This window comes from Saccopteryx leptura, chromosome 12 (genome assembly GCF_036850995.1).
Source record: "Saccopteryx leptura isolate mSacLep1 chromosome 12, mSacLep1_pri_phased_curated, whole genome shotgun sequence".
NCBI lineage: Eukaryota > Metazoa > Chordata > Mammalia > Chiroptera > Emballonuridae > Saccopteryx > Saccopteryx leptura.
In genome coordinates, this window is record NC_089514.1 from 41,379,744 (window position 1) to 41,391,974 (window position 12,231).

Here is a 12,231-nt window from a genome sequence, read left to right on the forward strand (position 1 = left end):
TGGAGCAACAAATGAATGCTTCTCTCTCTCCTCCTCCTCCTTTCCTCTCTAAAATCAAATCAGTTAAAAGAAATCAGTCTATAACATCTCACAAGAAACAGAATAGTTTTTATACTTGCTAGCTATACTTGTTTTGTAATTGAGAATAAGAAAAATTTTAATTATGTCAATATAGTATGTACTGAAATGCATAGCTAATGACAATTGCAAAACTATAAAATCAGTTAATATGATGTTTGCATTATTGTTATGAAGACAATATTGAGTACACCAAGATTTGCTTTTAGTATTCCAATTCAGGATTGCTTTAAATAATTTTACCTACCCTATGAAATAAATTTGCACTTATCACAAATAACTGGTTTTAGATGTTATTCTTTCCTTGGTATTTGTAGTTTTTATAAATTCATATTATAGACAGATTGTAAGAATTACATGTGAAGAAATTGTGGATTTCCATAGAATGTACTGAGAATGAAAATTTATAAGGAAGGATATAGTTTTACATCAATTAGTAAAAATCTTTGAAAACCTACCATTAAATTTAATGAAGCAGTTATGGGAAACTATTAACTGAAATAAACCAACCTGAGTTCAGAAACTACAGAACATCATTTTAAAAAAATTATTTAAGCAAGAGGAAGGGAGATAGAAATAGACTCCCACACGTGCCCTGACTGGGATCCAGCCGGTGACCCCTGTCTGGGGCAGATGTTCTGCCCATCTGGGGCCATGCTCGCAACTAAGCTATTTCCAGTGCCTGACAAAGAAGCTCCATAGAGCCATCCTCAGCGCCCAGGGCCTACGTGCTCGAATCAGTTGAGCCATGGCTGTTGGAGAAGAGAGAGAGAGAAAGGGGACGGAGAAGGGGAGAAGTAGATGGTCACTTCTCCTGTGTGTCCTGACCAGGAATCCAACCCAGGGCTTCCACATGCTGGGTCAGTGCTCTGCCACTGAGCCAACTAGCCAGGGCCCAGGACATCCTTATGAAGCTTCTGCTTTTCTCCCACTTTTGAAGAGTATAGCAGACATCCAATGTAGTAATCCTTAGGCTCTTTGGGGAGGAGAATAGATCATAAATGTATTCTCACACACTTCTATATAAAAATACTTTGAAACTTAATTTATCTTGTCTTTGTTCTTAACAAATTCAGTAGTTTGTAGATAAACTGTGAAATCATGAGAAGTATATTTAGTAAACATCTAATATGAACCCTGGAGTATACTTAAGGAGCCATAGGGTTGGTTAGAGATAAGATCTAAACACAACTGGCACTACAGATCTTGAGTAAACAAGCTATTCCTTGCCTTATCAATGAGCAATTATTTTTGCCCTCTTTGGAAGGAAAAGAAAAACAATTGCAACTTTTCTTTGTAATTTTGGTTAGTGAAAGGAAAAAGCAGCTCTTTCTTGATTACATATATGATGACAGCATCCCTGCTTATTATTACTTGATTAAATGCTTGTGATGCCATAATTTAAATTCCTGGTCAAACGTCTTCAGTCAATAGTGATTATCAATGCTGACAGTCCCCTCTGCCCGATTGTATGTGCACTGGTTTCACCTGGACAGTTTGATGGGCAGCCAGGGTAGAAAACTACTGTCCCTAATCAGACTTACCTGTAACAGAAGCTGTAACAAACTTAAATTTAGTGTTTGTGTTTATAAGATGGTGAAGTTGCCTAGATTTTACTGTTTCACAAGTTACCATTTGTTTTGTTTCTACCAAGTATTATTGTGTACAAAAAATTAGGAAAGAGTAGTGATAGACAAGGAAATATAGAAAGACACTGATTTTTTGGCAGGGGACATCATACATGAATGATTAAATTAATATATCATTTTTAGGTAATCATCCATTTCAAACTAGGTATTAGAAAATCTGTGTAACTACATATATAGTGATTCAAATTTTTCTTTTCTCTAGCACTTGGTCAGTGAATGGTTAAGTGAGAAGAATGAGAAGACAGGAAAACCTTCAGACAGCCTTTCAGAAAGGCCTTTGCGCATAACCACAGACCCTGAAGTGCTAGCTACACAGCTCAATTCTTTACCAGGTCTCACGTACAGCCCCCATGTGTACTCCACTCCTAAGCACTATATTAGATTTACTTCACCATTCCTTTCAGAAAAAAGGAGAAGAAAAGAACCTACTGAAAACATTTCTGGCTCATGCAAGAAGGTAAATTTGTCTTTGGGTATAAATCTCTAGGATGAGCCGAATGTCAGTCTCATTCTTGGTAGTGAAATGCTTTTGGAATCGACTCTACGTTTTTAGGCTATAAACAGCAACAAACTGATTGCTATTCATTTATTGTTTCATGTATTTCAGCGATGGTTGAAACAAGCTTTAGAAGAAGAAAACTCAACAATTTTACATAGATTTAATTTACCCTGTCAAGAAAGATCCAGAAGTCCTATAGTTAATGGTGAAAATAAAAGTCCACTACTATTAAATGAAAGCTGTTCCCTTCCAGGTATCATTTTTTCAGTATTGTTTTAATGTGAAGAAAACGGCCAGTTATATAAGTGTATGACAGGCATATTTTGGTTATTATATTTTACAGAAGCACTTTGTCATATGTATTTTCTCATTTCTGGTCTCCATTTTTTAAAAACTTTTTTTGACAGAGAGAGGGGGACAGATAGGGAAGGGATAGACAGGAAGGGAGAGAGATGAGAAGCATCAGTTCCTCATTGCAGCTCCTTAGTTGTTCATTGATTGCATTCTCATATGTGCCTTGATGGGGTGGGGGTGGGGTGCTACAGCAGAGCAAGTGACCCCTTGTTCAAGCCAGTGACCTTGAGCTCAAGTATGGGGTCACGTCTATGCTGTGCTCGAGCTGGATGAGCCCATGCTCAAGCTGGTGACCTCAGGTTTCCGATGCTCTATCCACTGCGCCACCAACTGGTCAGGCTGTTTTCCAACTTTTTGATGAAGATTGACATGAAAATCTTAATTTGCAGTATCATGTGCTATCTGTTGGGGCTTCTGGTTGAATTTTTGGACTAGTTTTGGCTTTTGGGTTGGCTGCTTTTCAAACAGATTAAAAAAAAACACCTCTTAGAAATCAGTTAAATTAACATCTCTACTTCTGAGGTTTCTTAGAGACCTCCTAGGCCTGTGAGTGTTCTGGCAAGATAATACATGCTAACAGGGAAATTAACAAAGTTTGGAAGGAGTGTGGAGAGTGCTTCATATTAGTATTTTTAAAAACCCTAAATTATTTGGGGGACAGTGAACGTCTTTATTATTACTACTATTGATGCTTTGATTTTTGTAGCAAATACCAGCAGTATAATTTCTTACAAATTATTTTACCCAACAGATTTAACTACACCACTAAAAAAACGAAGACTCTATCAGTTGCTAGATTCAGCTTACTCAGAAACCTCCACCCCTAATCCTTCACCATATGCTACACCAACCCACATAGATATTACTCCTACGGACCCATCATTCGCCACTCCTCCACGAGTAAAATCAGATGATGAAACTTGTAAAAATGGTTATAAACCCATTTATTCACCAGTTACCCCAGTAACTCCTGGCACACCAGGAAATAGCGTGCACTTTGAGGTGAGAAATTTAAATGAAAAAAAGTTAACTCATGGGGATGGGGTTACTTTATTTTTTTTATTTTTAATTTTTTTATTGATTTTAATTTATTGTGTTGATGGGGTTACTTTAATCATTTTTAATTTTCCCCTTTAACAACTAGTTTACTCAGATTATAAGTTTTTAAGAAACTGAAAGAAAATTTAGAACACGCATTTTATAAATTTGAACTTCTAAATTTTTATTAAAATACTTATACCTTTCATCTTATTGATATAGAGAGTCAGACCAAAGACTGTATCAAACTGACCATAAAGCAAGGAGATGATCTTATACGGGAAAGGGAAGTAAAAAAAGTTTAAAACCAAAGTCTGTGTAGTAGTTTCTCATTTTAAGTTTTCATTTATATAGCTGTTATGGATTTAGTTATATATTTTAATTTTCAATTCTAATTATTTCCCTTTATATAGAATATTTCTTCCCCAGAAAGTTCTCCAGAAATTAAGAGACGCACTTACAGTCAAGAGGTAAGGGGTTTATTCAAATAAAAGGTTATTTAAATTGGTGACTTTTTCTTAGCATTGTTATTTTCCTTTAATAATTATTAGATTTAAAAGTCTCAAGATGTGGTTGTGTAATTTTTCTTTTTTTCTATAAACAGGGATATGACAGACCTTCAACCATGTTAACCTTGGGGCCTTTTAGAAATTTTAATTTAACTGAACTTGGTCTTCAAGAAATAAAGACTATTGGTTATACCAGCCCTAGGAGTAGGACTGAAGTTAACAGGCAGTGCCCCGGAGAAAAGGAATCTGTCTCAGACCTTCAACTGGGACTCGATGCAGTCGAACAGACTGCCTTACATAAGAGCATGGAAACACCTGCACATGACAGGGCTGACACTAGCAGCCAGCTGGAGCCTACGCACTCCGGGCGGGGCACGATGTATTCTTCCTGGGGAAAGAGTCCTGACCGAGCAGGCGTCAGCTTCTCAGTAAACTCTAACTTGAGGGACCTGACACCCTCACATCAGTTGGAGGTTGGAGGAGGCTTCCGAATAAGTGAGTCAAAGTGCCTGATGCAGGATGATACTAGAGGCTTGTTCATGGAAACACCTGTGTTCTGTACTTCAGAAGATGGGCTTGTATCTGGTTTCGGACGGACTGTTAATGACAATTTGATCGACGGAAGTTGCACACCCCAGAATCCACCACAAAAGAAAAAGGTTACAAATTTAAAGATTTATAGTCCTTTTAATAGTGTTGTTTTCATAGTCTTCATAAGGGTAATTACTAGTTATAGAAGGTATTATGTAAGGCATTCATATAGTTATTCAAGTTGAATTTTTGATGTATACATTTTTATACCTTTTATAAATGCCCAATTAATTAGAAAATGTCTACAGAGAAGTAAAACACCCTGTCCTATGGAAAATTATTATGAGGAGCATGGTTTCAGAGATCGAAACCTTGAGATGAATATTTTAACCAAAAGAATAACTTTTAAAAATATAACCACTTCCCAATCAAATAAACGAAGTTGTATAATATTTGTTATCACCCTTATTTTATATACATCAGGTAGCCTTGCATAGAAGAAATGCCTCTTTCCTCAGTTGTTGTATTTTGAAAAGTCTTAAGTACTATATAAATAATAAATTCCCTGATTTAACATTAGTATTTGTTCGGCCATACATAGTAAGACAATTAGAATGCTGTATTTCAGAGGAATGGGAGAAACTACAACACTTATTTTGTTAATAGGGTTATTGCTTTATAAGTCAAAGAATTTTAGTGATGTGTGCTTTTAATTTTTGTAACAGAGTCCAGTTGGCAACTTTGTGGGAAGCAATGTAGTATAGTGGAAAGAGCACGGGCTTTCAAGTAAGACCTAGGTTCGAATCCCGGCTCCAACACTCACCAGCTGTGTGACCTTGAGTGAGTGAGTTACTCAATTTCCTCATCTGTAAAATGGGGATGATAATATACCTATTTCATAGGGTTGTTCTGAGGCTTAAATGAGATAATAATGTATGTAAATCATTAAATACGATGCCTGGTCTATAGTAGGCATTTGATAATTATTATTATTTGTTCAAAATCAAATTATTTTATATAATTTTCCTAATATAAATATAGTAATTGTTTAGAAAAAAATACTCTGACATATAAAACAATAATAAAATATATGTTTTTCCTTATCTTTCTTAAGGTTTCTCTATTAGAATACCGTAAAAGACAACGTGAAGCAAGGAAAAGTGGTTCTAAGACAGAACACTTTCCACTGGTTAGTGTATCACCAAATGCAAGTGGGAACTTCAGCAACAATGGTGACGGGTGTGCCAACAGGAGTGAAAATGAGGAGCAGGTAGAAAGCACTGCTAGCCTACCTTTACCAACACCAGCTACAGTTTATAATGCTTCTTCAGAAGAAACCAGCAATAACTGTCCTGTTAAGGAAGTCTCTGCCACTGAGAAGAATGAGCCAGAAGTTCAGTGGTAAGCCTGTTTGAACACCTCATTGGTAACTACAAGTAGTATACCTTACACTTAACAGTCTTCGTTACTTGTAAACATCTGAAGCACGCTATTCTGAACACAACAAGGGTTTGTTAATGCTCTTCCTGTTTATTGTTGTTCTCCCAAAGCTAAGCAGATAGAGGTTTGTGGACATAATTTTGAAAGATTCTCTTTGCTGATGTGTTGTTAAAGGTCCACTGTGTTTACTCCTTGATAATTTTCACATAAGTATTCCTCTCCAGAGCAGCTTTATCATAGTCAACAATCCTGCAATTCCTTTATCAGTTACCTTGAAAGAACCAGGAAGTATAGTGTTTCTTCAGTAGGAGAAGCAGCATATAGGATGCATCTTGGCAGAGGGAGGCCACTTCCCTTTGCTTCTTGGTCCCCTTGCCCTTGAGAGCTTCCTGCTAACCTTACAATCCAGATCCAAGGTCATTTGTAAAGGGTATATTTTGTACCTTTTGGTAACCTGAAGTGACATTCTGAATGTTAATGCACTACCTTCTAAACCACCCCGCCCCCATCCTTTCACCAAGAAATTGCTTAAGACAAAGGAAAATAGAATTTGCTTGAGTACTTCAGATAAAAGGGGATAAAAATAAAAATCCCTTTTTGAAATAAAAATATCAGTTTTGAAAGCTGTTTAAAAAATCCCATTATTTTCAAAGCTTAATACAAAAGTGTTTTCTTGCTCTGAGAGGACGTTTTGATAATAAAGGGACAGAATAGCTAGCAGCAGCTTCTCTGAATTGATGATTAATTGATATGATTTTATTTGAAAGGACTGCCTCAACTTCAGTGGAGCAGGTGAGAGAAAGGAGTTACCAGAGAGCGTTACTTCTCAGTGATCACCGAAAGGATAAAGATAGTGGTAAGTGAGCTTGTTCCTTTGCCAAAACGTGGAGTCAGCTACTCACCCTGCACCCGCCCTCTGCAGCTCTAATGTTCTCTCTGGGTCTGGTTCTGCTTCGTCTCTAGGGGGAGAGTCACCATGTGCCCCATGTTCACCGAGTCATGTTCCGTCTTCACCTTCATCTCATTCAAACCACATTCCCCAGTTGCAACCCAAGGGCACAGTCCCTTCTTTCAGAGAAGTTATGGAAGGTCAGTAAGCAGGTGACCTATCATGGTTGTGGTTTTGAGTACCTTTTTAAACCAGAAAGGAGAGTATATAAAAGTTGGTGTGGGTAGCAGAATACACATTACTTTGTAGTGCTAGTAGGAGGTGGCATTCACCATGGAATTTGCACTTACTATATACATTTCTTCTGCTTTACAGATCCTGATCCAGAAAGTCTAGAACCCATGACTACAAATGAATGTCTATCTCCAAATACTTCTCAAAATACTTGTAAAAGCCCTTCCAAAATAAGCAAGGTAATTATGCCACCTGTGACTGGTCATTCAGAAAAGTGGATGGTTATATGCACACAGGTCTTTCTCTGTATCAGGTATCAGTTTGTACTTTCCAGACACTTCTCCTGTCAAATGTGACTAAACTTTCTCAATGCACTTAACAGCTTACATTTTCTCCAGGAGTTTCACCCCTATTCTGTTGGTGTCTAGGAAATTATTCATTGTCTTTTCGTAAAATTCTCTGAAAACAAAAGGTCAGGTGACATTCATTTAAAAGAACTGCTGTCTCAATCCCGGATCATGAGTATGTGAATAGAATGCATCAATAACGTTGGTAACTAAAGTGGGGAATCTTTATCCAGTAGTCTTGTACTGGATTATTTATAGTTGAGCAATGTAAAAGGAGTTATAACCAGAACAGTTTGGGGAGTAACTTTTTTACCCAAACCAATTGATCATTACTTTGGGTGTAGAAATTTCAGTCAGAACAGATTTCATTGCTTAAGGGGAAAAAAAGATTAAATTTAAAGATCACTATTTCCTTAACATGTCTTCAGTAAAATTTCAGGGACTAAAGTTTAAGCTATTACCACAACCTCTTAATTGACCTAGACATCCCATGCCTCTGTAATTGACCTCTCAACCCGATCTTATTCCCTGTCCCTTTTTAAAATTGATATTGAAATGACATTAAATACCAATATAACAAGCCTCAATATATAAAATATATAAAAAATGTTTCTTAAACTTATGTTTTTCTTTTCATAGCCTGGTTCACCGGGGCCTGTAATTCCTGTTCAACCACATGGGAAAATACTCACAAAACCAGATTCCCAGTGGGAGGCGACAGCCACTGTGTCAGAAGCTGAGAATGCTGTTCACCTGAAAACAGAACTCCAACAAAAACAGCTATTAAATAACGCCCAAGCACTTTCAAAGAACCACCCTCCTCAGCCACTCATTCGTAACTCGTCTGAGCACCTTTCCCAGAAGCCGCCTTCTGCATCAGTGAAGCTGCACTGTCCTCCGTCCCCTCACGTTGAGAATCCCCCGAAGCCATCCACGCCCCATGCTCCCGCCCAGCACGGTTACCTTTCACCAAAGCCTCCGGCACAGCAGCTCGGCTCTCCCTACAGGCCTCATCACTCACAGCCCCCTCAAGTTGGAACACCTCAGCGAGAGCCTCAGAGAAACTTCTATCCAGCAGCACAGGGCCTTCAAGCCAGTGCTCAGCAGGCCCCTTCTGGAGCGCTATTTACACAGACACCCTCAGGACAATCTTCAGCGACATACAGTCAGTTTAACCAACCAAGTCTGAACAGCACGGCTCCGCCCCCTCCACCCCCTCCGCCCCCTCCGTCTTACTATCAAAACCAGCAGCCCTCTGCAAACTTTCAGAATTATAATCAGCTTAAAGCTAGTCTTCCCCAACAAACTGTGTTTACATCAGGACCAAATCAAGCACTTCCTGGCACCACAAGCCAGCAAACAGTTCCAGGACACCATGTTACTCCAGGGCACTTTTTGCCTTCTCAGAACCCTACTACTGTTCACCATCCGACTGCTGCCGTCGTCCCACCCCCTCCTCCACCACCACCTGCGCCAGGACCACACCTCGTGCAACAGCCAGCTTCCCATCAGCAACACTCTGTAGCACACGTAGTAGGGCCTGTTCACACTGTCACCCCTGGGTCACATATTCATGCTCAAACTGCTGGACACCATCTGCCCCCGCCCCCTCCACCTCCTGGTCCTGCCCCTCACCACCACCCACCGCCCCATCCTACCACAGGACTCCAAGGTCTACAAGCACAACACCAGCATGTCAGTGCAGCACCTCCACCCCCACCGCCCCCTCCCCCTTCCAGTGTTTTGGCTTCTGGGCACCACACCACATCTGCTCAAGCCTTACACCATCCACCTCATCAAGGACCTCCACTTTTTCCTTCAAGTACTCACCCTGCTGTACCACCTTACCCCTCACAAGCTACACATCATGCCACTCTGGGACCGGGGGCCCAGCACCAGCCTTCTGGAACAGGGCCACATTGTCCATTACCAGTCGCAGGTCCTCATCTCCAGCCCCAAGGACCAAACAGTATTCCGACACCTACTGCTTCAGGGTTCTGTCCTCATCCTGGTTCTGTGGCTCTGCCACATGGGGTTCAAGGACCTCAGCAGGCATCCCCAGTGCCTGGGCAGATTCCAATTCACAGAGCACAGGTGCCACCGACATTTCAGAACAATTACCATGGTTCAGGGTGGCATTAAAAGGGACTCCCAAAACATTTTTTAAAATGTTCTGTAAGATAAACTGTATTTCATATGTACCTGTTAAGGTACTTTTTAAAGCTTGTACATGAAACTTTGTATTAAAAAAACAAAAACAAACAAAAAAAACAACAAAAAAACATACCAGTGCTTTTTCATTGTATTTTTGCTTTTTAAAATTCCTTTAAAAATGTGCTGTTAAGCCATTAATTAGGTATCTTTATTTTGTAAGTGAACATTCCAGCTGTTTTTCTGGCAGTAGAATTGATGCTACATGAACTTTAAATTTTTATTGTTGCAATCAAATTCATTTAGTGAATGTTTTCTATATTATTTTTACATATGCATTAAGTACAGAGCTTAGCAATGGCACTATGAGGATTTTTTTCCTGTCAGTTCTGTGAGTGCATCTTAGATATAAAAAAATGCAATACAGATTTTTATAGTTTGGTGTGGACATGGCTCATTTTGTTTTATCGGTTATTTGCAAGCAAAATGTAATTTAATGTATAGATAATTTTTAATGTCTCCTGACAAACTGTAAATACTGCATTTCTTTTGCGTATATAATTGCTTACAGCTTTTCTCATTTGATATATAGCATTGTACATATGACAAGTCTTTGCAAAACTGTGTGATCTTTGTGAAAGTAGTACAGTACATGACCTTTCATTTCTTTTTTATTTTAAATATACTGTCACATCGAAGCACTGGTTGGGCATTTTAATTCATGTTAATAAATCACAATTATGTCAGTTTTACCAAATTGTCCTTTACAGCTTCTAAGATTGGGATCTATTTAAGTAAGTGCTTTTACAAAAATTTTATTTTGGGGGAGCAGTATAATTATAATAAAGTATCCTTCCATTTTCTTTAGCAGCTACTACCTCAGCTGGACTGCAGAAAGCATCAGAGGCAGTAAGGGTTGTTCCTGTCATGTTCCTACTTGTCATTTTTTTTTTTCAGAAGCAAGAGCGACTGGACACTGTGACATAGATGCCCAGTACATTTACGTGTTCTGTTGCTCACACAGACTGACCTGTCCACTGAAGCATTGCACAGGACATAGTTACAGATTAGAATTTAGAACAACTGTTTGACAACATGGCGTATTAGCCTAAACACACAGGAACTTCCAATTTGTACTTTTCAAAACAAGACTGAAATGTTAATCAAAATTGTTTGAAAGCCTTAAGTGAATATTTACTGTTTTGCTAAGGAATTTTAAAAAATTTGTTGTACAGAACTAAAGGAAAGGGATAATTCTTAGGTCTCGCAAGTAAAATGAAAATGGCCTCTCAAATGAACATTTTAACGCTAAAATATAAAATGCTATTCTAGAAAAATAAAAAATTCTTATTCTTTTGTTCTCTACCTCTCAGGAGGAAGTTTAAGTGTAACCAATAGTAATGATACTATGTCAATACTTTTTCATCGTCCAATTACTTGACATAATTTGGCACAGTATACAAATTCTGTGCATTGGAGAAAAATGTAAACAGACTGAAATTACTAAGATTTGGCAGTAATGTAAGCCATATTTTACACTTTTTTCATTTCGTTTTGAAAATTAGCTAACGATAGTACATTGACATAGCTGGGTTTGGGGATCAATCCTAATCAGCTTCAAATTTTAAAAGAACTTAGGTCAACTTTACCATGCTTGCTTTATCAAACAAAATCCTACTTTACCAAAAGAAATGCTTGTCCAAGAAGAAATGGCTTTACATCACCCATCCTGATAGTTTCAAACACTGTAGAACTAAGCACAGTGCAATATCAATATTCATTTCTTTAAAGAATTTTAAATTTCTAATAGATTTGCCTACTACATAAATAATGCATTCAGAATCCTTTTTGTTAACTGCAAAATCTTTTCTGTTAACTGCGGACTTATATAATTCTTTGACTCTATAATGAAGGATACAGACACACGAATACTGTCCTTTACCAAAGTTTCATAAAAGTTAAAAAAATTAATGGAAGAAAAAATGGAATTTAAGAATTAAATTCAACTGGATACAAACTGAAGTGCTTTCTACCCCAGCAGGAACAGGGGTTACCTAGTTATATATGATCCAGGTTCAGGAAGAAGCATAAAAACAGTTTTCACGTATTTCAAGCTCTTATAGTGACCTTTTTTCTGTCTTTGGGCAGCTCTAATTTCCAGACTGCCAGCTGCTAAGCCTGCTATAGTCACATGTGATCCCCTGCTTGTCATTTTCCATGAAGACTTTAGACAGTGACCATTCAACTAAAATCAGTGAACTAGTTATAGTATTCTGCATAACCAACAGTTTTCACTTAGCTTAGAATGCATTATTAAACTACAAGAATCTGCTAAATACCACACTATACCTAACACAAATATGTATATTCCTTCTAGAACAATTGTTTTGTACATTGTAAACTAGTTAGGCTATTTTATCATTAAGAACAGATCCTTAAAAAATTCATAATCTAGTTTATTTTCCAACATTCAAAACTGAATTAGATAAATTTCATTCAAGTGGGTGATATC

The 12,231-nt window shown here is 37.9% G+C and overlaps 1 protein-coding gene across 5 annotated transcripts in view; it reads left to right on the top strand.

The window, feature by feature from the left end:
* KMT2E (lysine methyltransferase 2E (inactive)) overlaps window positions 1-10,476 on the top strand; it is a 104,729-nt gene extending 94,253 nt beyond the window's left edge. For 4 of the 5 annotated variants that reach the window (XM_066354327.1, XM_066354326.1, XM_066354328.1 and 1 more), the window contains 10 exons: window positions 1,930-2,184; window positions 2,335-2,479; window positions 3,332-3,582; window positions 4,032-4,088; window positions 4,223-4,786; window positions 5,773-6,059; window positions 6,866-6,954; window positions 7,062-7,187; window positions 7,363-7,460; window positions 8,208-10,476. In XM_066354327.1, coding sequence (XP_066210424.1) covers window positions 1,930-2,184; window positions 2,335-2,479; window positions 3,332-3,582; window positions 4,032-4,088; window positions 4,223-4,786; window positions 5,773-6,059; window positions 6,866-6,954; window positions 7,062-7,187; window positions 7,363-7,460; window positions 8,208-9,710 — 3,375 coding nt within the window. In that variant the 3' untranslated portion in view covers window positions 9,711-10,476. The remainder of the gene's footprint in view (window positions 1-1,929; window positions 2,185-2,334; window positions 2,480-3,331; window positions 3,583-4,031; window positions 4,089-4,222; window positions 4,787-5,772; window positions 6,060-6,865; window positions 6,955-7,061; window positions 7,188-7,362; window positions 7,461-8,207) is intronic. The other variant, XM_066354329.1, reaches the window with a different exon arrangement.
* The last annotated feature ends 1,755 nt before the right edge of the window (window positions 10,477-12,231 follow it).